The sequence below is a fragment of the Malus domestica genome, chromosome 13 (assembly GCF_042453785.1).
Source record: "Malus domestica chromosome 13, GDT2T_hap1".
Classification (NCBI taxonomy): Eukaryota; Viridiplantae; Streptophyta; class Magnoliopsida; order Rosales; family Rosaceae; genus Malus; species Malus domestica.
Window position 1 is genome coordinate 7,295,704 of NC_091673.1, and position 25,513 is coordinate 7,321,216.

Consider the following 25,513-nt stretch of genomic DNA (forward strand, 5'->3'; position numbering starts at 1 on the left):
GCCCAAAAAACCAATCTGGGCCGAATAGTGTTTGTGAAGCCCATAAGTAACAGGACATCCAGAGGGCTTCCCACTTCAAACAGTCAAAATCTCAAACCCCAAACCCTAGAAGCAGATGCTTAAACAGAGACGAAGATCCTCGACCTAAACGGAAGAGGGAAAAGCAGTGAGGGTTTGAGGAACAAGTGAATCGGATTTGGTAAGAGAGTGGTGGTGCAGCAATGGCGTTGGCGTTCGACGAGTACGGGCGCCCGTTCATAATACTGAGGGAGCAGGAGCAGAAGTCTCGATTGCGCGGCCTCGATGCTCAGAAGGCCAACATTTCTGCCGGCAAGGCCGTTGCTCGCATCCTCCGGACCTCCCTCGGACCCAAGGGCATGGACAAGATGCTCCAGAGCCCCGATGGCGAAATCACTGTCAGTAAGTATCTCTCTCCTCTCTCTCTCTAGAACTCTTACGCGCACAGAATATGAAGCTTCGTTTCTGCTTGAGTCGCCATTTCTGGTTGATTATTATTTTTTGTTTGGGTATGGATCTATGTGTTCGTCTTTGTATGTTCATTGTGATTTGGATTCAATTTCCTTCGTTTTCGGCGTCCGGCACGATCTTTTTCACTCTGAAATTGCTAATCTTGAAGTTTATATGCTTTTCTTAGCTATGGGTTAGTGTGCGTTTTACCTGATTGTTGGATTAATCCCAGTCCGCTTATTATTTTTCCCATTTTTGTGCTCGTTTTGTTATAATTATACCTCCCCTGTAGTGTGAACATGGCTATTATGGGTGGAAGTACCCACTTATCTGGATTATAGGCTTTATAATATTGGCTTTGAGATAAACTTTGTGTTACATTACCTTTCTTTTGCGTATTTCAGCAAATGATGGTGCAACGATTCTGGAGCAGATGGATGTTGACAATCAGATTGCGAAGCTGATGGTTGAACTATCCCAGAGCCAGGACTATGAAATTGGTGATGGGACAACTGGAGTTGTTGTGTTGGCTGGTGCACTTCTAGAGCACGCTGAGCGACTGTTGGAGCGCGGTATTCACCCCATCCGTGTTGCTGAGGGATATGAATTGGCATCTAGAATAGCATTTGACCATTTGCAGCATATATCACACAAATTTGAATTTGATCTGGATAATATAGAGCCTCTTGTTGGAACTTGCATGACCACTTTATCGTCCAAGATGTAAGTGAAACTTTTAGATTTTCTTTTCACTTGTATTCGTTGCTGCTGTCTAGTCATAATTATGATGGTAAATTTACTTCACCACTTTGCCATATGATGGCTTTTGTCATCATAATATAATGGATAATTGTATACTCTGGTAGAAGCACGCTTTCTTTTTGAAGAGTTGGATAATTTTTGTGGTTTATTGTAATGGTATACTGTTATTGCTCCACTCCCCGTCTGCGTTTGCAAATTTTTAACGGATTGTTGTGTCAAAGTGTCTTCTATTGTCATTCCATTATTTGCTTGAATTAGAAATTTTCTTGTTCATGCTGTAGTGTGAATCGGTGCAAGCGTGACCTTGCTGAGATTGCTGTGAAAGCAGTTATGGCTGTTGCAGATTTAGAGAGGAAGGATGTGAACCTAGATTTGATAAAAGTAGAGGGGAAAGTTGGGGGTAAGTTGGAAGATACTGAGCTGGTATATGGTATTCTTATTGACAAGGATATGAGCCATCCACAAATGCCAAAGCATATTGAAGATGCAAAAATTGCTATCTTGACTTGTCCCTTTGAGCCACCAAAGCCAAAGACAAAACATAAGGTTGATATTGATACAGTGGAGAAATTTCAGACTCTACGTTTGCAAGAACAGAAGTACTTTGACGACATGGTCCAAAAATGCAAGGTCAGATTGCATCCCCTACTTCCATAATGTTATCACTATTAAAGAAATTCTGAAATTCATGGCTACCATTTGGTTATCTTGGTATTAAGGATGCTTTTCTGTTACTATGTCATCTGGGTACTTATGGATAATCATTGGTTGCAGGATGTCGGTGCTACCTTGGTCATCTGTCAATGGGGGTTTGATGATGAAGCAAATCACCTGTTGATGCACAGGAACTTGCCTGCTGTCAGATGGGTTGGTGGTGTGGAGTTGGAACTAATTGCAATAGCTACAGGTATGCCTTATTTTGAAGACTTTATAGAACTTGAGATTTGGTATATAATTTTTAGCAGTCTATGGATTTTATACTATTTTGTCATCATTCTCCACTAAAAAAATGATGTCTTTATTTATTTGTAGGAGGAAGAATTGTGCCCAGGTTCCAAGAATTGACACCCGAGAAGTTAGGAAAGGTATAGCTCTTTAAGTCTATTATTTGCTAGTTAATTATAATTAGCAAGCAATGTTTCATAACAAGTAGTTATTTTTCCAACATATTTTTTAATTTTTCTTGATTGATATCCGTTTGTCCATGTACATTCCGTTCTTGTAAACATAATAACCCTAACTTGTGGTTTTTTTTCTTTCACTAGGCCGGTATAGTTCGCGAAAAATCATTTGGCACAACCAAAGATCGCATGCTGTACATTGAACACTGTGCAAATTCAAAGGCTGTGACCATATTTATCCGTGGTGGTAGGTTTCTTTACTTGTATCTTACTGTGCAAATTCAAAGGCTGTGACCATATTTATCCGTGGTGGTAGGTTTCTTTACTTGTATCTTTCCTGGTACTTCCAAAGTGACTCAGCATGTCGCTTAAGTGAAAATGATGTCAATAAGATTAGGTAGCGTCAACCGATGAAATGAATATTATGTATGGTTGGCAGATTTTGCAACCTTTCAATTAGCCTGCCTTTTTGTTATCCGTTTCTGTGATTATGTTTATTCATCAAGCCTAATTTAGAGTTCTTATAAGAGGTTTTGGTATTTCCTTTGACTCATTAGGTAACAAAATGATGATAGAGGAGACTAAGCGCAGCATCCACGATGCCCTCTGTGTTGCTAGGAATCTCATCCGCAACAATTCTATTGTCTATGGTGGTGGATCAGCAGAGATATCTTGCTCCGTTGCTGTAGAGGCAGCAGCAGACCGATACCCAGGAGTTGAGCAAGTATGGAGACAGTCTCCTCCCTCTTTTCTTTGAACTTTTATAAAAGTATCAAGTAAATGTTATGATCATATCTTCCTTTTCTCCACAGTATGCCATTAGAGCATTTGCAGATGCTTTGGATGCTGTCCCTATGGCACTTGCAGAGAATAGTGGCCTTCAACCCATCGAAACACTATCTGCAGTGAAGGCCGAGCAGATTAAGGTAAATGAAGCATGATAGCCAATCTATTCTTGACTCTCTCTCTCTCTCTCTCTCTTTCTCTCTCTCTGTGTGTGTATGGTTTGTGATTCTGAATTTTGATAATCAATTTCAACTGTTAATGCAGGAGAACATTCCCTACTACGGAATAGACTGCAACGATGTTGGCACGAATGATATGCGCAAACAGAATGTCTTCGAGACTTTGATCGGGAAGCAGCAGCAAATCTTATTGGCAACACAGGTGGTGAAGATGATACTAAAAATCGATGATGTTATTTCCCCCTCTGACTACTAGTTGGTTTTACCTGGGGACGAATTTCTGTAATTTTGATAGCTTGATTCAGAATTTTGAATGACTCTTTAAGAACGTACTGTTCGCTTGTGGAAACTTGTGTGTAGAATTTGGAGTGGCTTGTAGCATGGTCACTCTTCTTTCCCTTTGTTTAATTGGTGTGAGGTAGGCCAAGTGATTGGTGAAGAATTGGAAGAAAATTGGCATCAACTTGTATCGCTTCATCTATTTGTGGGAATCATAACGGATAAGTTTCCTTCACGATCATTCCATTTATTTCCTTCCGCTTGGAAGAATTTTGGAACTTGACCCTTGTTTTTCACTTACATTCTATCCAATTCTAGCCACCGAACGTGGTCTTACAGTAATTCCGGAACAAGGTCGTTCGATAATCAAGTAACTTGGTACGAGGAAACTCTCGATGTAATTTTTTATATTCTTTTTGAGGAGTGTTTGCGATAGGACGTTTTCGGCAAGATTTTTATCGAGGCTCATTGTTAGTTATACATATTCCTTCTTCATCAATCAATATCGTACTTGAAAAAAAAAAATGAAAAAATGCTTTCTTATTTTCTAGCTCCTTGTCTATTTGTAGATCCACCTCAATGCCAGTTGATAGAAAGATGCCATCGTGCTCAAGATTTGTCAGTCTTCCCAATGTGCATGTTGCTCTCAATGTCTGATGGTGAAATCATTTCATATGTGAAAACTTGGGACTTGAGATTTTGTCTTCATAGCAAATTTTGAACTCTTAGATAATAAAGATCCAATCTTTCCATGTGTGGCTTCTAAGATTTATATCTGCATCCAACATCATAATTAGCAAAACTTATAAAATTTTGCTTAATTTAACGGTTAAATGTACGATTAAGAATGTAAAATAACATAATGTACACGATACATTGCCGTATAGTAGGCCCCTAAATTCAGAAATAAACTTTAGAAATAAAGTAGTGGGGAATGAGAAACCTGCAATGCCCCATTTATTTATTTATTTTTCATTTCTAAATGAAACTCTGCCGACCATATGGTTTGCTATTCTGGAGGGCACAGTGATAACATGGGTCGATTAGGAATTGTGGTGGCAACATTTATGGCAAACTGGGGGCAGAAAATTTAATAGTAAGCACTTGGGTTGGTTGTGGCTGTTGGATTGGATGGAGGCAACGTGAAACGCTTGGATGTTCTGCAAATTTGTCAAAACTCGTACATATCCTGTTGAAAATCATCCACTTTTGGTCTGCAGAAGAAGAAGATGGTGGCCCCATAAATTCAGTCCAGTGACAGCATTTATTTACTCACAACTTTAGCTCAACTCATCCGTAACCACTGCACCGACCCCATGTGAGTGCCACTCTAGCATTATAGCGTTACAACGATGTCTCGTGCTAATAAAACAAACGTGGGATATTTATGCCATGCAAATTCTTCTTCAAATTAGAACCTCAATGCATATCCGCCGAGTTTCAACGACTAGTTGTACATCTCTCTCATTACGTAAATAAAATATGGTTGTACACAGTCGGTAACACTCAAAAACTCAGGAGAAAAGTACGAAATTTTGCTTTCATTTCATATTCAATTACATCAACACTTTGGCCTTGTTTCTTTCACGATCAAGACATCTGAGAAGAAGTTACACATAATTCTCAAAGGTGAAAAGCCAAGGTTGAAAATTACCATAAGGTTAAAAGCGAAACACTGGTACTGATATACAAGAAAAATCAAAACACTAGCTGCTGTAATTACAGTTGGTCTTATTTTTCCCATTTTATCCTTCCCCGTGATGGTCAGCAACGCGAGCCCTTCTTGCACCTGAGCGAACCAGCTCCGGCAGTGAGTGAACTCACGAGCGACGACGGTCTCGCACCCAAGCTCGATGCCTTGGCGTAACTAGAAGATGCTCCTGCACCGGATGCTGTGAAGAACGCACCGTTTAGCAGCAAATCTCCCGAGGACCTCCAGTTCCATTTGCTCCACTCCTTCTGTGGCGCATCCTCATGCTTGGTGACCTGAAAAAAGTAACTCAAATTTTCACCTTACAAAATCTTGATTTCGAGAAGAATTATGCTGAACAAAATTTAATGTGTTGCAGTAATTAATTGAAATTATTCTTTGCTTTACTGGAATTAATGTTCACTGCTCACCTCTTTGTTGAATCTATCATTTGGTGCTAGAAATCTGTTGCCTTGGCTGTTGATGGTTGGAGAAGCACTCCCGCCAATAGCATACATTTCCCAATGGGTGTAGTCATTGTTCACCACATGAAAGTTCCCATGTCTACATCTGCATAATTCAAAAAAAAAAAAAAAAAAAAGCTTGTCAATTCACCTTTCCACTGACCCGTAATTATATATTGATTAGTTACCTTGGCATCCTCTGAACAAGGCCTTCTCCAAAGTGGTTGAATGCAATGGTGACCTGCATATTCTTGTCCTGAGTGTAGGAATCACTGTGCCCCAAGAGCATGACCTTGTCATGATGCGTCATGTAATTGTTAGAAATGGTGATGGAAGTGGAACCGTGTATGGCATCAATGAGCCCGTCACGGCAGTTCGAAAGAGAGTTATGATCCACCCAAACATGACTACCACCAAAAATAGAAACCCCGTCTCCGTCGGAAAGCGTCCGCCACCCAAAATGCTCCGGCGAGTCCCTCACATAGGCGTTCCCGCCTTGCTTGCAGTCGTGAATGTTTAATCCGTGGATGATAATGTTGGTCACGTACTGTATGGTAATGCAGGGCCCACCGGCAATGTGGACGCTGGCTCCTCTGCCGTCGATGGTCTTGAAGGAGTTCATCATCAGTTCTTCTTTCAGCTTGATCGTCATGTCACGCTGGAATACGATCCAGAGCGGTTCGTTTTGGATCACGCCGTATCGGAGGGTTCCGGGTTTAGGGTTCACCGGATGGTCGCCTGAGTCCGTGACCACGTAGATTTTACCGTCCCTGCCGCCAATGGCGTGCTTTCCGAACCCGATTGCGCAGTCGGCTAGCCGCTGGCGGTTCTTCTCCCAGTTGGGGTCACACCTCCAGCAGTCGTCAATGGGGTTTCCGGTGCCACATGAAAGATAACCCAAATTTCTCCTTGAGGCATTGATGCTCCTGTAAAAAGAGACAATACCCAAAATTAAGTACACATTGTTAGTAATTACCTACTTTTACTCGAGTACATAACCAGAAACTCTCTGTGCATGATGACGTTGATAATGTGTCGATATTTTCGAAAATGTAACAATAGCATGTCCGTACGTTTTATTAGTGACGATGATATTAACACAATATCAATAATCTGTTAGCAAGACTAAGTAAATAACTATGAGAAAAATGATATTTGCACCCCTTTTTCTCTCATGCACTGCACGCTCTTTTACTCAAACTGTTGGGTTGAGTAAATCAAAAGAGAATCGAAGACAAAGCAAAAGTGCATAATGATAAAACAAGAGTGCAAAAATTATTTCCCAATCTTTAACTTTGCAAGTGTTTGAATATCGATCATACTCTTGTACTTGTTGCATCACCAGTTCAGGAACTTTGACCGGGGAGGAGGAAATGGTTGTTGGGATTAGGAGGAGAGAGAGGATCAGCAAAAGGGAGAGTGGCATTGCCATAATTTCTTTCTACTTCTCTGCTTGAAACAAAAGCAGGGAGAGAGCAGAGTAGGCAGAGAATACTTGTGAGGAAGTTGAAGGAAAGTGAGATTATATATAGGGGACGAAAGGGTTTAAGAACCTCAATATTATACAATGTGATCGTATGTGGGGCCATCCATCCATCATTTCTGATTCAAAGGGTCCCATTACACTAGTTTTGCCGTTAAGTAATGAGTGACGTTAGAGATTGTCTTTTTAGACCATACTTTGTGAACTATAATGTGACGTTTGATAGTTGAATTTCTTCTATAATTTGCTGATTTGCATACTAATCCATAATGCTTTTGTTTTTGGGTGACGATATATTCTACGATTTTATGAGTCGAACTTGATGCCTACTGACTTTATAAGTGTATCCAAAACCAACAAGTTAAAAAAAAACCAAGCCTAAATCAAAATGTTTAATCAAAGAGTTTATGACCAACCTTTGAACCAAAAGAAACATGCAATTCTTGAAAAGAAGGGTGTAATATTAGCCAAAACCCTAGGGCGAGAGAAAACAAGAGATACATTATTTATCTACCGAACTGTACACCGACACTTTTCTCGATGAAAGTTGTGTCGGCATGGCATGATGCGGTAAATTTGTAGACAAACTTCCCTTCTTTCTCCATATCATTTCACAAAAATAGCAAGCTTCTATAATTCTATTGCATCTTGTTATTGCCATTCCATCGATGACATATTGTAGTTTCTTATTTTAGTGCCTTGCCGCTAAGTTTTTGTCTCTAACTCTCTCTTAAATCAAATCACGCATTACCATCGTCCTGTTGAAAATAATGTTTGAAGAATGTAGATCGAACACAAAACTTTAGATACGTAGATACAAACTCGTAGTGAAGTGTGAAATGGTAAAAATTAACGTCGGTCCTCAGGTCCCTTTAGGCATCTGAACAATTTTGACATGTTATATTTGGAGTGCAAAGAGTACGTAGAATGGTGTGGTGAGCACATAAGAGAATCTAATGATGTGTGGCTTGTGTAAAGTTTGAATCTAGCTCTTCTCTTTCTGATAGTGTGAAAAGTTAATTAGATCAAGGATCATGTATAAATACCCGATTGACTTTTGTGCCTTGTTGCATGTGGCAATTTGGCGACGATCTCACCCTTCTTTTTTTAATTTATTATTTTTTTGCTAAAAGTTTCCTCTCCCTAATTATAGCATGTGTTTAGGGTTGCATTAAAAAACATGTGTTTAGGGTTTGATAGAAATGGTAGTAAGAGTGCTAATGAAGGTTGATTGAGTTGATAATGCTTATTTTTCTTCGTTAGTTCAAGGCTTAAATTCGAGTTTCATTGTCGGCAATCTCTCTTAGTGATGCTCTGTAAAAACCAAAAAAAGAGGTCAAGACCCCCCTGTAAGTCATAAAAAAAAGCTTGTGGTATACTCTGGCACTAAGATGGGTAGTGTAACATCCCACATCGACCAACGAAGAGGGGGTGATGTGCCTTATATGTATATGACCACGTCCATATAGCACAAGGCCTTTTCGAGACTCACTGGCTTCAGATTCCATCATAACTCCGAAGTTAAGCGAGTTCGGACAAAAGCATTCCTAGGATGGGTGACCTATTGGGAAGTTCTTGTGTGAGTTCACAAAAAAAAAAAAAACCTTGATGGCATGGCCTAAAGCGGACAATATCGTGCTACGGCAGAGCCGGTCTGGGATGTGACAATTTGGTATTAGAGTCACTCTGCCATTCGGTGCTAGTGTGCCGACGAGGAAGTCAGGCCCTTAGAGCAACTCCACCCATGGAGCCCTCCCCCTGGCAATCCACTATTGAATCCACCATTTTGAACAGTAACTGCCATTAATGAACAGTAATTGTCATTTGCATCTCCACCCTTGGAGCCCTCTCCCCTGGCAATAGGCAATAAAATATTAGTTTTTTTTGTTTGTTTAAATAATACAAAATAAAATTATTTGTAATTTCGGATAAGATTTTTTAAATCGTTCTCGTTGCGCCACGTGTCATTTTATAAAAAAACAATTATTTAGTGATGGATTTCAATAAGATTTTTATCCAATGTCATTGTGCCACGTGTCGTTATCTTTTGAGAAAGATAATCATTTTGTGGAAAAAAATTGGATTGAAACTTTGAGAGAAAGATAGGAATTTGATTGAAAGTAGTTGAGAAAATATGAAATTGTGGTGTAAGGTAGATGGAGAAGAAGTGGTATTTATAGAAAAGTAAAAACAATTTTTTACAAATTTTTTTCAGATTTTTTGACAATTTTTTCGGATTTTTTACAATTTTTTAAATTTTTTTATTCAAATAATTAATCTCTGCAGTTGGATTTTAAAAATTTTGAATTCTAACACTCCAGATTGTGCCACGTGTCATAACGGTAACTTTTCTTAATTTTAAAACTATTTTCTCTTTATTTATTTATTTATAAAGCAGATTAATATCAATCGTTGATCTTAGATCGAATGGTTGATATAAAATCAGTTTTTTTTATTACCGTTGCAAATCGGACGGCTCGTATTAAAGAGCCGTTGGGATCGAACAGACTGTGGGAAGCCACGTGGCTTCCCAACGGTAACTGGCGCGCGGGCCACTTGCCTGAAATCCTGTCAGGCAACGCGCCCCCACTCGCGAGTGAGGGGCACGCGCCTGACACAAAAAAACAAAAAAAAGAAAAGAAAAAAAGCCTGGACCCAGGCCTGACATCACGGGCCTCGGGCCACAAGCCTGTCAATTGCCCACCCCTCTCTCACTCGGGCTCACACCCTCACTCGGGCTCTCCATGGCTGGAGAAGAACCAACCGGCCCTCAGGCCCTTTCCTGCAGCTCGTCCCCCCAGCAAAGAGCATGGCTGGAGTTGCTCTTAAGGTGGTGAATTGTAACATCCCACATCGACCAACGAAGAGGGGGTGATGTGCCTTATATGTACATGCCCATCTCCATATAGCACCGTGATGACATGGCCCAAAGCGGACAATATCGTGCTACGGCGGAGCCGGTCTGGGATGTGACAATTTGGTATCAGAGTCACTCTGCCATTCGGTGCTAGTGTGCCGACAAGGAAGTCAGGCCCTTAAGGTGGTGAATTGTAACATCCCAAATCGACCAACGAAGAGGGGTGATGTGCCTTATATGTACATGACCACCTCCATATAGCACAAGGCCTTTTGGGGACTTATTGGCTTCGGATTCCATCGGAACTTTGAAGTTAAGCGAGTTCAAGCGAGAGCATTCCTAGGATGGGTGATCCACTGGGAAATTCTCATGTGAGTTCCCAGAAACCAAATATTGAGGGTGTGGCCCAAAACGAACAATATCATGCTACAACGGAGCCAGTCTGGGATGTGACAGGTAGCCTCCCCTCTCTCTAAACTTTATTCAACCAAAAAAATGGTATTAAGAGTCAAGATTTGGACTAAATCACATCGACATAACATATCACTTATAATTAGACTTCAAATTCTCTATTTATACAACTCCAATCAAAGATCTTTCACTTACAATAAGTGAAAAACGAAAATGAATTCAAATATTGATGGTCTTATTATTGTATGTTGAATTTGTAGACAGATGATGTTATCCACATATTCCTTTTTATTTCTTACATATCTTTTATTAATTTTTATTTTTTGATCTTTTCTAATTCATTTAATTCAACAATTGGAAATTGAGAAGATTTGTGGAAGATAACAAAGGGACTTTTTCTCTTTGCACCCACTGAAATTAAGATAAGCCAAAAAACTCTTGATAACAAAATCTCTTGAGAATTGAGTCGGGCCTATTTAGCTTTAGACCACATGGGTGGTCCGTACTATCCTCCACGTGATGACGTGGCGTATTTCTGTAGGGTAGCCACGTTCTCCCATGTGAGCTTTGTTCCCTTAAACTTTCCGGAGGTGAGTCCCACGGTGTTTGGGGTCAAATCTGAAGCCTCTGATATTCAATTCTCAGAATCTGGGGCCGTTAATGCTGGTAGTTGATCCGGTACCGAACTGCACCCGCCAATGTGGAGTTTTCTTTCCATTTTGATATTGGCCTGAAGTTGCATTGCATGGGTTCAAAACTTGAAACAAGCAACTACACTAAAATGAAAATTCACGGCTAGTTGGCTACATATATACAACTCGAGTTAAAACGATCAAATTTGAAAGTTGGAAGCGTTGAAGAATGTATCCCACATTAGTAAGTTGATAGAATAAATTAAAGTTTATATTGAATGATTATACTCTTTATCGCACATAAACTTTTTCTCATAAATTAAATTCAGCATTTGTTGGGATGTTGGCAAGCGGCTTCAAGAAGACTTTGTAAATATGATTACAAATGATATGTTGGCTCGACTTTGAAATTTTGACACGAAGAACCAAATTATATACCAAATTGTAATACCAACGTTAATACGAAATACGTTATTACTTTTCTAAGCAAATGCTAGCTAGGGACTGAAACTATTTTTTCAACTTCACCTTTGTCCGTCTCATATGAGGTGGTGGGATCCATAGAAGTAGTATGATATTATTCTTTTTTTCCCTTCTTCAAAAGAGAGCACTATAATTACTCTAGATCTCATGAAAGAGGAAAGAAAACAAATATGATTGATCCTCATGTGCGTCACTATTGGAGAATATTTTATCATTCGAAGTCATATACTCAAGAACGGTAAAAAAAATTTCGATCAATCGTTTTCTTCACCTAATTCTTGAGATCCAAAATATTATAAATCTAGAGGACCCTCCTAAAAATGGCCCTGATTAAGTTTTCTGTTGCCGTTCCCACTATCACGTGTTAAAGTTGAGAAAACAAATGAAGTTTCATGCTTGCAGGATGATGAGTTCTTACCATGCAACGAAGCACAATACTTGCTGGTCTTCTCGGTACGGACTGAAGATGGGGAAGAAGATGGAGTACTCGTTGAAATAATGAAGGATTTGGAGATCATTCTCCTCAACTAGATTCCCCCAGTGTTTGATCAAATCTGAACCCTACGCATAATTAGTTGCATTGATTGTTGTTGTATGAGTTTATATTTTGATCGGAAAAGGGCAATCACTCATTCTTAAAATAAAATATTTGTACAATAGTCTGTAGATAAATTAAATTATTGAAAATTAAAATGGTGATGATACCCACTAATTTAGGTAATGAGCAAAAATCCATTCAAAATTTAAAAAGGGTGGTGGCCAAATATAAAATGTACTCACAATAAAAGGCAAATCCCATTTTTTGCCATTTGCATGAGTCGATCTCCATCCAGAAATACTTATTGCTGTGTGTGGGTGAAGAGTGATGAGTGTGGTGACTACTACTGTTAGGCCACATGCTCATCCACTCAACACGTGTCAGGGAGTTGGTATTGCTGGCAAATCACTACAAATGACATAATTAAGTATCTTGATTCTTGCTCACCAATCATTTGGCCCGGAAAACAGAGTGGATATCTTGCTTACCTAAATGTGCGTGTTAAATTTACAGCCATCTCAGAAAATATTTCACCCTTAATTGCCTCGACGGAAAACCCTAATTGGGGATTATAGCTTCGAAGGAAAAGCTCATTTGATAAAGCAACTCTCAAATTTTTTGTGAGTACTTGGTTGCAATGTGTTATAATCAACAGACAATAATGTTGATATGCCTCATATTTTTAAGATATTAACAAGAATCAAACATGTTATAATTTGAATAAATTTATGACACCACGTAAGAATAGTCTGAAAAATTGCTCTACAGGGACTAAACTTATTTGGCGGGTTGATAGGGTTAACTCCCTTTGAAGTTCACAAACTGTAGCCCCTTTATTTATGTAGGGTTCGTCTTCACAAATTGCAGCCCCTTTATTTATGTAGGGTTCCTCTTTGACAACAGTCTCTTTCAAAACTTTCTGATATACTTATCTTATTGAGATTATGCTCCATCTTTCAGAACTTGTCGCATCTGCAATACATTCACATAGGCCTCATCGTCTGCAGAATATGTATATATATATATATATATATGTATGTGTGTATGTATGTATGTATGTATATACACACACACTCATATTAGTGCATTAACAAATTGTCACAATTTAATTTAGTACTATTTTACCATATTTAATAAAACTGAGATCTTCATCACCGACAGTCTAGCTAGCTAGAAAACAAGATCGATCCTCCTACGTATGTACGTACGTTCGTATGTACTTGTCTCACAAGACTCACATACCTATAAATAATGTATGCAAAGTACTACAACCGGGTCTACACATGAACAAGCATGTGAATTGCTCAAGGCTACAGGGAAAGAACATGTGTGGGGAAGGAAATTAAAGCTTTGCTTCTTTGTCTTCCAATATTTCAACCAAATAATTGAACAGCAGAGGAGGAGCTCGATCGAAAATTATCTGTGTCCAATCGAGTCTCCACTGTACGTAAGAGATTCGATTAGCGATGTGTACGGTACTTCGGATTCTTATAAACAAACATTATTAGTTAATAAAAATGCTTAATTAATGTGTTTCCTCAACATTGCAGGGTCGTCCAATTATGGATTATAATATATAATTATTAATAATTAATCACTCTCGTATTTTTCTATGTTTTGCAGGGTTGTCCAGTAGCTAGCATTTGTATCTTCTGGAGTCTGACTTTTATTTCATTGTTAAAAGTTAAAACGAACGCCGCCCGTGAATCCTGACCCATGCACGGCCTGGCCATGGTTACGTAACTGGTGGGGTTTGAAACTCCATACGACTGATATTTGTATAATTCAACATATAACTACGTATAATATGTGCCACTTAATACTACGGATAAGTGAGACAAATCTTATATTCGATTTTTTAGTGTAAATATTATCGTTCAAAAAAAAAAAAAAACTACATAATACGTAGTATTGTTTTGTCGATTTTTCTTTATTTATAAATGAGAAATTTTATATGACAATATATTTCGTGAATGATGATTTTGATACTAATTTATTTTAGGAAAACTAACGAAAAGTCATAAAAAACTTTAGTTTTAATGAAAAATGACAAACAAAGGTGTAGTAAATAGTACCAGAGAAAAGTAAAAAATGTGATTTTTCATTAAAAGTGAACAATAACGGGAGTGTTTCTTTAAAACTTCCATTTATTTTACCACCCGCTATGTACATATATCTTTGTATAATATAAAAAGATAGATTAATATAAATATGATATAATATTGGGTCTTCGTTTAAGTGCTTAAGGTGCATGATTTATTAGTAGCTGTAGGCAAACACCGTTAAGACCAGGGCTTCTCTGAGTTTGAGGGTCAAAACTCCATGATTAGTGTTGTTTCATTCTGCAAATAACACAACCAAGTCTCCTGCACATCACATGCCAACATATTCTTTCACACACGCCATGGACAGAATGGATAAGGATTCGCAAACTTGGTGCGAAGTTCATCATGGCAACAAATAAATAAAAAGAACAGCTTGTTACAACAAATTAAACAAAAGACAGGGTGCTTGAAGGCAGCGGCGGATCCAGAGTTTGAACATTAGGGGTTCCAATGGTAAATACAAGTAGGAACAGAGCGCGTAGCACAAAAAAAAAATTAACTTATTCACTGAGGCATTTCATCGAATGCTTGTTGGGCTTGTTGTCCTGTGACCACCTTGGTCCCTACTTCCATCCACCCCTGCCTGAAGAAGTTGCTTGCTTACTATTTGGTGTATTTTTTCTCACCAATCACCACCCTAAATTAACGGTGAGTATCATGACAACATTGATTGTCACTAAATAAGTACGGTTAATATATTTACAATGACAAATTTTTTAATTTAAACTCATTTCATCACTACTTAAAGTGGTTAGTAAAACTATTTCCCTTACTATTTGGAAATTTCAATAGATAATAAAATGATATCTTATTGAAGCATATGCCCCTTCTTTGAAGTTCAAATGATATCTTATTGAAGCTTATGCCTTTCTTTGGGTCCTAGCAAACCCTAAACAAGTAATATCTTTTGGAAGCATTCATTTCTTGTGGTACAAGGAGACCTTGTCGTGCATAGAAGTCGTATACGATTGGTACGACCACCTACATGACATATACAATTCGTGATCTATAACACATGCGTTTAAGAGAATTGTAATTCATCCTATTACAATAATATATACATAACGTTTATACAAGTCATGATTTCCAACTGAGAACTCTTAAGGGGACTCTCTCATTCATCTCTTTTTTTTTTTTGCACAATGTTTTGTAACATTGAAACGGGACTTAACGTTAAACTGAAGAGAGTGCCCTCTTTCAAGATAGTATCCTTAACATATGTTAATAGAATTTAATAATCAAATAATGATTGGATAAGTTGTGGAACTAATGATGTGAACATATTCCCCTTGATATTTGTTTTATTGTATATTTTTTCCCACCCAACTAGAATTCATAGTTGCATTATTGTTACCATAACCATTCCATACTTTTTTTTATGGGAGTTTTAACAAAACACTCCCAGTACTGTTCACTTTTAACGAAAAACCACATTTATACTTTTCGCTGGTACTATTCACTATACCTTTAAAAATGGTTTTTCATTAAAAATGAAGTTTTTTTGAACTTTTCGTTAGGTTTTTTTTTTTATCCCTTAACTAAAATGAGAATGTATCATCCTATTAAAAAAAGATAATGTATCACCTCTTTCATTCTAATCTCTAGATACGGATAAATAATAGGGTCATCACTTGATTTTTCGATTAGATCAATGTGATTTAAGTCATATTTATAGAGAAAGAAATATGATAGCTGAAGGTTTAGCAAAATTGAGTTTTTTGAGGAATCTGGATTTTATTGTGTTGGATGACCCTTCTCCTTCAATCATGCTATTTCTGAAGTTGGTAGGAGTCGGGATGTTAACGTAAGCCCCTTGAACCAATGCCCTTCTTTGTTTGACGGTCCCACTTGGACTTTAGGCCCCCCTGTAACAAAAAATAAATAAATAAATTCTTAGAGGACTACTTTATTATTCATACTGTGATATTATGATCATTTGGTGTTGTTCGGCTGAATTTAGATAAATTTCAGTCCGATCCAACATTGGATTAGAAGATAATCCAATTTCAATTGGTTCAAATGATTGAGTTTACAAAGAAAAAATGGAAAATGAAAATTTTATAAAAATGGATATATATATAAGAAAATGGGATTTTCATAGAAACAGCTTAAATAAGTGTTGGAAGTGGGTGCAACTCAATTCACAATTTAACAATAAAATTCTTGATTGGAGTTTCAAATGTGCACTAAAACGAAAATCCCACTCAAATATGAGCCATTCAAATACTCGATTTGCCATATTCTTTTTTGTTTCAGTCCTTGAATGGTAAAATATAAATAAGAGTTGGAAGGATCTTTATTAAATGGGGTGATGAAAAAAGAAGTGCATAAATCATTTTTCAAACAAAGAGATTTTCTAATTTACCGAAAATACGGTTCGATACACTAAAACATCTGACCAAACAAAAATAGTTGAGGTCACCGCCCATAGCTTAAATGCATCTGGCTATTCACCTATGTACATCAATGTTTTAGGGCTCATTTAGATGTATTTTTAAAATAATTAAAAATGTTTTTAGAGAAAATATTTTTTGGTTCTAAAAGCACTTAAAGTCATGCTTCTTCCTGTAAGCACTTAAATGCTTTTCCATTATTTACTTGCATCTTTATCAAAGATTAGTTCTAAAAATATTTTCATTAAAAGCGCTTTCAGTCATTTTAAAAACACATCTAAACGAGCTCTTAAACGTTTAAACCAATGTCAGAACCTTGTTGCGTAAATCTGGAGCTAAGCATAATATTAAAGTGCTTAGTTATAAAAATGTGATTAATTATTGTATTATTGTAAGTAAAGCCAGACCTTTTTTTTTCTTTAAAAAAAAAAGAGAAAAAAAAAAGAAGATACCATCTACATTAAAAGGGAAGAGGTGGGCTTCCTCACAATAAGCTAGCAATGATGTAGTTCAAATTCACCTTTAGCGAAAATCGTACCTAAGACCTTTCACTTACAAGTGAAGATAAAAACTGCGTGACCATAGTACTAAGAGGTAAAACCAAACCTTAATTCTTAGAAGAGCATCCACTCGATAGGTTGGGCCTCCAATTTTTAGCACTTCGCTTAGTGGGTTTTTTAGCCATCATCATGGACATGAAATCACAAACCAACCTCCCATCCCAATTCATAATAACCATACAAATCCAGCAACTAGTAATGCCAAATTGATGGAGTCAAGAATGATCGGCTGGTATACTTAAATTGACAGTCATTTCTCACCTCTCCGTTCTCTTTCCCACTAAGAAAACTTGCACGCAACTACACAACTAGAACACCAAGGTGCCAATATTTCAAACTAAACATGCGATGCTATGTAAAATGTTAAAAAAAACATGATGTGCATTGACACATTGACATTCCAGTTGCATGTAAATTTCTCTCGCTCGCTACTGAATACTTAGTTTAGTGATCCAAGTGGACAGTGATCCCACAATTAACAATGACAATGCTCAAAAGATAACTCAAGCCACCTCAACTGTCACAATGCTCAAAGAAAAAGGGTAAGCGAAGCATGAAAATTGCCACTTAACCCCAGTTTTCACCTTTCACCCCAGCAGATAAATTATAAATTTAATCTTGAGATAAAATGAGTCATGAAATAAACCTTGATAAATGTATCATCTGCTATCAACAACTACCTGAAGCCTAAGAGCAAGCCAAATTTTCAGATATAAACAACCATTTAGCAATCTGGTTTAGGCCCCTATTAACCTAATAACCTTTAAACTTCACAATTTTTTGTTTCTATGTACACAGTAGACATGGGAATGCAAACATCAAATGCAATGAGTTATGATGATAAATTAGAGGATAGAGCATTATGGCGGCCGGGAATACCAAAGATATTGATGAACTCTATCTGAGATCAATATCGACCAGCTCTGGCTTTCCCCTTTCTGTCTGGTTGGCAACAAGTTCAATGCCTAGTTGCCCTTTGTCTCCGGCCCCAAATGCGTATAGCTTCCCTGATTCGGTTAGTGCGAAAGTGTGGGCGTTCCAGTATATGGAATTGGTGAGACTGATCTGTACAACCCGCTCATTCACTTGCTTCAGCGATGTCACTAGCTCTGGTGCCAACACATTTGCATGCCTATTTCCCTGCAAGAGACGCAACAGAAGAAACAAGATTCAGAAACTTGGTGAACTGGACGACCTTTCATCCTACAAACCGGAGCCAACAAATAACCAGTTACATAATACAACTCAGCAACAAGAAGTTTGTGAGTTATATCTACGACGAAAACAGCGTCAAAGCTCTTCTAGGATGGTGAAGTCATTCTACAGATGTAAGATGATGTGCAGCAATTTGATACCATTTTGAAACAAGTAATTCGTGTGCACTGATTTATGAATTTCATATATTGACTTTCTGCAATGTGAGTCAAGGGGCACAACCTTACTGCAACTAGGAAACTAACTCAATTACCATATGAAATATGAAATAGAGCGGTAATAAACGAGACCTGTCCATCGGCAGCAGTACTATGTCCAAGACTAGCTGATTCTCCACAACCAAATGAGTACACATCACCGACATCTGAAACCACAAAGGTTGTGTAATCCCCTGTAGCAACGTGCACCGCCTTCACCTGGCTCAATGCTTCCACAACCTTGGGAACTGATTCACATTCTTCATTCCCGTGACCCAAGCAGCCATAACGGCCCCAACCCCAGGTGCAGACACGTCCATCCTGCCCCACCACAGCAGCATGCCAAGCTCCGGCAGCAACCACCATTGGCTGAAGGTTCAAAACCTGAAATTGTTCAATAAGTCGGGGGTGCTTCTCATCAGTTCTTGAACCGTGTCCAAGCTTCCCACCCAAGCCACAGCCAACAGAGTAAACTGACCTGAAAGGTTTCGAGATCATACAAATGAGCAAATAATAATTTTCATAAAAGATTTAATGTAAAGACAGCAATAACAGAAACTGTTTCGGATTTATCAAGGAACAAACATGAATACGTCAGAGTAATATCAAATGCTTTAGGAAAAAACAGTTTGAACAGGTTCCCAATAATTTTTTTAATTTTAGTAACATTCTCAAAAATTGTGAACAAGATTCTCGAACAACTCTTTTTGGTTCCGAAAAAGCTGATTGTTCGATATAATCAGAATGCTCAATGCTTCCAAGGCAAACTGATGAAGACAGATAATCCTTACATGCCATTAGGTTGACAAGCCAGAGCAAGAAGGTAGCAGTATCCAGCTGCAATTTGCACCACAGGTACATTCTCAAGTGCCCCCAATAAAGGATGGGGCTCAACATCAGTTGGCTCAGTTTGGTGACCAAGTTTGCCATCGTTGCCCCAAGAAAATGTATACACCCTGCCCTCTCTTGACAACACAGCTGTGAAGAAATTTGCAATTGCAGCTTGTACCACAAATATGTCTTTCAAAGACTCAACCAACTGTGGAGTGGTAACAAGATTTGATCCTTGAACCCCGTACTCAGTTTCGCCAAAAGAGTCCTTTCCAAAGGCATAAACTTTCCCAGCGTCACTGATCAGCATTGTCCTGCCAGCCCCAGTAGTCGCGTGAATAATTCGAGTGCCTTGCAGAGATCTGCAACACAACGGAGTTCCATTAACTTTTCGTTCAAATCAACTATTTCTCTTTCCTTTTTCCTGCATTTTACAGAATCAGATCAGAGGAGTAGTCAAGAGTTCGCAACCTGATTGGCCTAGGCCGGCATTCCTCTTCAGTTGTGCCATGTCCGAGCTGTCCTGAGCTGTTTGAGCCAAATGAGTAGACAGTTCCTTTCGAAGTCACAGCAATGCTGTGACCAGGCCCTGCTATTGCCTGTGATTTCTCCCTTCGGTAACATGCCTCTCCAGCCAACAAAAACCTCAGGACAAGTTTCCATGAACCCCCACATCTTTGCTTCAATTCTTGACGCTGTTCGGCTGTCATTGGCTTAAATATAGCTCTTTTTCGGCACATGTCCAGAGCAGCAAGCTCCGATATGGACAATTCAAAGTCAGGAGCAAAGTGCGCAGGATGCCTAAAAAAGGAACATGTTGCCTGCAACACACACACGCACACGCACACCCAAATACAAACCAGCAGCATTATAAATCCAAAAACTTAAAACACCGCTGCATTACCAAAATGTAGGGAAAAAAAGGGCCACTTGCCTCTAACTTTGCAAGGTCTTGAGGATCCAAATTGCAGGCAGTAAGGACATGGAGGACAATGGAGGGGTTTGCAGCTAAAGGGAACTCTCCGGGGGTGGAGGTCCCGAAGCAATGGCGTTGCCGCCTTTCAAATGTTGGTACAGGAGTGGCAACAATAGTGGTAATTGGCTGGTCAGGAATGTTATGGTATTGTATAGTTGGGGTTCCGCTTGCAGTGGCATCCATTTGGCACTGCCAAAGTTCACAGTGGCCAAGCTTTGCAAAGGAGTTCTAAATTGCTGAAATTACGAAATATCGGTACAACAATTACTAAATTACTCCTCTCAATCATCCAACATTACATTAGAATCTAAATTTTCAAACATTCTTGCTAATTTTATTCACCGGATAATCTACGCCGTGGTATCTACCTCGATAATTATGTTATTGATCAACAACTTCAAGTCTCAAAACCTACAAATAAAAAAAAAAAAATACCTATAAAACATGACAGCAAGTGCAAGAACAAATAATGCAACAAGTTATGTCCTATCAACATGTCATAACATCAAACATCTGCAAAATTCGACAAACCAGAGAAATTCACAACCCGATCATTTGATCACAGTTTGATCAGAACAAAAACCGAAAATTTTCAGACTTTCCGAATCAAGAGGGGTTAACAAAGAAACCCCAAACCTCAAAATAGTAAAGCAAACTTGAGGAACACCAAAAGATGCAAACTTTGAGGAGAAGAATACTAGTCTTCCACAAATGGATATTCCCACCGGCAAAAGACAACCAAAAAAAGGAAAGAGTTTTGACATCAAAATGCAAAATCTAATCCACGTAAACTCATTTTTACTGATACGGGTCAGATTAACCCGATCAAAATAACCTAGGCAAGCAAAACAAACCTCCATATTTTTATACAAATAACAGGGGTTTACAGATAATTGTCCTGTAAAATCAACCCTTTTGACAAACCCAGATCAGAAAATCATCGGAGAAATAAAAAAACCATTTACAAAAACTTGATCAAACATCAAAAGTAATCAAAGAGACAGAATCCAGCAGAAACATAACACAATCACATGCTCAACAAGCTTTGTCAATTCTACATTATGATCGTCAGAGATCGAGACCCAACAACTAGGAAACGAAGAATTACATATCGGAGCAACCCACGATTCCTGAAAACCCATCATCTGCATCCGTCAACAAATTTGCAGAGAATTTGACGTTTTTTCTTAAGACAAACACAGCAAAAAATGGATCAAATGAAAGAGCAGAGAAGTGGGGTTTTGATCAAAAGGCAGAGAGAGTGGGATGGGATATTCCTCAAAGGATTTATAGAGATAAAAGGGAAGGGGAATTTTGGCTTTTGTCTATGGAGAAAGAGAGTGGATGAATATATGAACAAATAGTTGAGAGTTTTTTGTGTTTTTTTATTTTTTCAATGGGGGGATTTTGGGAGGTGACTCTCTTCCCTTCTATCTCTCTTATTAGCTTTTGGGTGGTGATGAAGCTTTTCTAGTTACTATATGTTTGTAGTATGCCCATTCCTACACGTCAGCTTCTTCCTCTTGACTATGGAGATGGTAACTCCAACTAATTTCTATGGTTTTACGAAAACCAAGGTGAAAACTATCACGAACAGGATAGGAAGAGATTTTTTTAGTGTCTCGGTAACACAGCTCGGTACACCTGATATCATAATATAAATAATTAGATATTTAACAAAATTATTTACAATAATTTGTATTATACACAGGTATTCTGACACACTGAAAATTTTCTTTGAGATAGGACTTCTCACAAAGTTTTTTATTTGATTGAAATTATTTTGAAAGTCTAATTGGTTGCTTTAGACACGAATGGTGACAATATAAAATTACTTGGTTCTTGTTTAAGACGTTTTGGAATCAAATTAGTAGAGGGTACCGTCTGTTTTGTTCCAAGTCCAATATAATTAGGACTGTAATTTTAATCATTTTTAATTCTAATCTAACATTACCACTTCACTAGTACATATATGAACGAGATTGTGGTGTTTGTGGCTCGATCGGTTAAGGGTGTTTACATACGTACAGGAGAAGCAAAAATTCATACGTTTTTGAATTGAAATTAAATGCAGAGACACAAAATCCCTGCCGCGACTTAGCATTCTACATTATTGATCTCCCTTCCATTAGTCCATGAAAACGAAGTAGAAATTAGTCGACGGCAGAGGTATATATAATCGGAAATGATCATTTCTGGATCCTTTCCTCCAAATCCATCAAATCAGGGGATCTGTGTCATTGAAATTTTATCCAACGGCTGAAGTTATTATAACTTTTAAAGTGGGCCCTTGCTTGTAGCCGTTTGATCAAATTTCAACGATAAGAATTCCCTGATTTGGTAGATTAGGAAAAAGGGATCCGGAGAAGATCCTTTTACATAGTAGTTAGCAACCTTCAGTCGTCATTGAGGAGTGAGAGCTGTAAGTTGTAAGTAACGGGCCATGGTTTGTGCTTTTTTGGGGGGACCTGGTCGAAAAGCTAAACTATTACTAGTCGTGAAAGTTATTCTCCAACACATGATTTGGCATTGCAAGAATTCTCGATAAAACACATGGGTAAAGGGATGGCAATGTCAAACCATCGCCAGGGAATAAATTACAGGTTTGTATTCCACATAACAAGTTTTGAATTTGATTCTTGGCGAGTCTTACCTACCCCTAAAAGGTGGACTGTCGTGATGAAATCACCAATTGATCCCTTTAATAAAAAAAGGTTGGCAAGGTCCACATTATAAGGTGGTCGAATTTGCAGACAATTAAGACGTTAAGATAGTCATTGATAAGTTAAAGCATCTGATAACATACATTCCATTACGTTAGTATTTTAGTTGCATGTAAGTTTTTCTGTTCAAGCGGATGACTCACCGAAATAAAGTTCATATCTACCATAGCTTGACTTCTACGGTTCCTTGAAGTAATTGAAACTTGAAAACAATAAGTTGAGAAACCTTTTTCTACCCAATTCGTAAATAAATGGTCCCAATGCATTACTTCTTGGACTTGTCTTCTATGTCCTCCCATTCCCATACATTTCCATCCCTTTCTATTTTATGTGATCGCGGTTAAATCACGTCAATAATTTATATTAATTTTTTTATAGAGATAATAAGACAAAAAGCAATAATGCTATAAAATATTAACGTGACATAACCGTAACCGCATAAATAGGAGGGGATGAGAGTACATAGGACCTGGCAGGGCAGAGAAGCCAGGTCCTTACTTCTTAGTGCGCATCTACCTAGCACATGACCATCACCTGAGCCTCTAACTTAAATAGTAATAAATTATAAAAATTACGAAAACACCTAACTACTATAAGTTTTGCACAAAATTACTTTAAAAGTTCAATGGGAAAAAAAAAACATATTTTTTGGCATAATAATTTATTTGCCCTTAGAAACTGCTATTTAGTCTCACTTTATTTCTTGTAACTGGTTTTGTCTCACTTTGTCCTTTAAAATTGCCATTTTTCGTCTCATTTAATCTCAGTCCATCCCTTTTCATCCATTCTGTTGGATTCAACAAGTGGCTTGAATTGGATTTTGAAACACAACCCATTATTTGTTTTTGCCAAAGGCTGCATCTACAATTCTACACCAATTCGCAAGAGAGACAGACGGGGGTTTGAATTAGAGTTATCGAAAATGGAATTGGGGTGGTTTTAGCATGCAAGTTGGAGGCAACAAATTGTGCATACTACCTTTTAATTTAACGTTTATTTGACTGAATTGACGAAAGTAGGGTATGAATCTAATGAGACAAAAATAGTAGTTTCATGCGGCAAAGTGAGATAAAACCAGTTTTAGAGGATAAAGTGAGACTAAATGGCAGTTTTAGGGGGCAAATAAATTAATAAGCCTTTTTTTCCCCCACCTATTTGTACTCTAATTGACTCTTAATTGTAAAATCATTTCAACATTATCAACTCAATTCTCTTAGTTATTAGATATGAAGTGTTTTTCTGACACGCCTCAACCCCAATATCCCCAAATATCAGGGTAGGCACGTGCTGGCCTACGCCCGAGGGTGACGAAGCCATTTTAAACACGCATGCAACTTAAAAGATGTGATTAGAAAGGAATACACTAATGCAAAGACGTGTTCAGAGTATACAACTAATCAAAAATAATGAGAAAGAATTATTATGGAAAGGTACGAATCGAGGAATGGAACTACACAGAGGAAGCTCGAAGACACCTGAGCGGAAGTGCCCTGATGCTAGGATCGTGTGTCTCGATTCTAACTCCTGAGGGGGTGCAAAACATAAAAGGTGAATGGACCAAAGTTTATAATAGGGTAAATTACATAGTAGCCCCTCAGGTTTGAGGTCTATTTGCAATCTTATACAACATCTTTAAAACATTTCACTTTCATACCTCAAGTACTATTTTATTTCAATTTCATACAACCGTTACATTTTCCATCCATGGATCTGTTTTCCATCCATGAATCTGTTAAATGCTGACTTGGCTGCCACATATATGCCATGTGGCTGCCAAATGTCTGCCACATGGCAAATAAAATAATTTTTTAATTTTTTTTAAAAAACCTGAAATTGGAAGAAAAAAAAAAGGGACCGAACCCCTGCAACCCAGAAGAAGAAGGAGGAAGAAGAAGAAGAGAAGAAGAAAGATGAGGAGGAGGAAGAAGAAGAAGAAGAAGAAAAAAAGAGAAAGGGACCGAACCCAGAAGAAGAAAGAGGAAGAAAAAGAAGGAGGAAGAGAAGAAGAAAGAGGAGGAGGAGGAAGAAGAAGAAGAAGAAGAAAAAAAAAAAAAGGGACCGAACCCAGAAGAAGAAGGAGGAAGAAGAAGAAGAGAAGAAGAAGAAGGAGGAGGAGGAAGAGAAGAAGAAGGAGGAGGAGGAGGAAGAAGAAGAAGAAGAAAAAAAAAAAAAAAGTGGCAGACATGTTTTTAAAAAAAAAAAAATTATTTTATTTGCCACGTGACAGACATTTGGCAGCCACGTCAGCATTTAACAGATCCATGGATGGAAAATGTAACGGTTGTATGAAATTGAAATAAAATAGTACTTGAGGTATGAAAGTGAAAAGTTTTAAAGATGTTGTATAAGATTGCAACAGA

General features: G+C 38.0%; 3 protein-coding genes across 8 annotated transcripts; 1 reads left to right on the plus strand and 2 right to left on the minus strand.

The window, feature by feature from the left end:
* Positions 1-76: 76 nt before the first annotated feature.
* LOC103414327 (T-complex protein 1 subunit epsilon) lies at positions 77-3,830 on the plus strand. Its single transcript, XM_008352724.4, has 9 exons — positions 77-420; positions 873-1,191; positions 1,512-1,860; positions 2,005-2,137; positions 2,263-2,315; positions 2,496-2,598; positions 2,909-3,075; positions 3,164-3,277; positions 3,402-3,830. Exons 1-9 carry the CDS (start codon positions 222-224, stop codon positions 3,570-3,572), a joined length of 1,608 nt encoding a protein of 535 aa, XP_008350946.3. The 5' UTR covers positions 77-221; the 3' UTR covers positions 3,573-3,830.
* A 1,291-nt stretch (positions 3,831-5,121) lies between these two features.
* On the minus strand, positions 5,122-7,279 carry LOC103452061 (probable pectate lyase 5). Its single transcript, XM_008391536.4, has 4 exons — positions 7,072-7,279; positions 5,938-6,675; positions 5,717-5,855; positions 5,122-5,581 (listed from the first exon to the last, which is right to left on the minus strand). Exons 1-4 carry the CDS (start codon positions 7,179-7,181, stop codon positions 5,360-5,362), a joined length of 1,209 nt encoding a protein of 402 aa, XP_008389758.2. The 5' UTR covers positions 7,182-7,279; the 3' UTR covers positions 5,122-5,359.
* An 8,591-nt stretch (positions 7,280-15,870) lies between these two features.
* Positions 15,871-21,888, minus strand: LOC103452062 (ultraviolet-B receptor UVR8). 6 transcript variants are annotated; one of them, XM_070810659.1, is made up of 7 exons: positions 21,539-21,868; positions 20,389-20,841; positions 19,926-20,275; positions 19,415-19,816; positions 18,717-19,101; positions 18,091-18,351; positions 15,871-16,123 (listed from the first exon to the last, which is right to left on the minus strand). In XM_070810659.1, exons 2-6 carry the CDS (start codon positions 20,611-20,613, stop codon positions 18,109-18,111), a joined length of 1,605 nt encoding a protein of 534 aa, XP_070666760.1. In that variant the 5' UTR covers positions 20,614-20,841; positions 21,539-21,868; the 3' UTR covers positions 15,871-16,123; positions 18,091-18,108. The 6 variants fall into 6 exon arrangements, with proteins under 6 accessions (XP_070666760.1, XP_008389764.2, XP_008389762.2 ...); XM_008391542.4 differs by having other exon boundaries at positions 20,389-20,666; positions 21,539-21,858; XM_008391540.4 differs by lacking the exon at positions 15,871-16,123 and having other exon boundaries at positions 17,812-18,351; positions 20,389-20,666; positions 20,773-20,841; positions 21,539-21,888.
* Between the last annotated feature and the right edge of the window lie 3,625 nt (positions 21,889-25,513).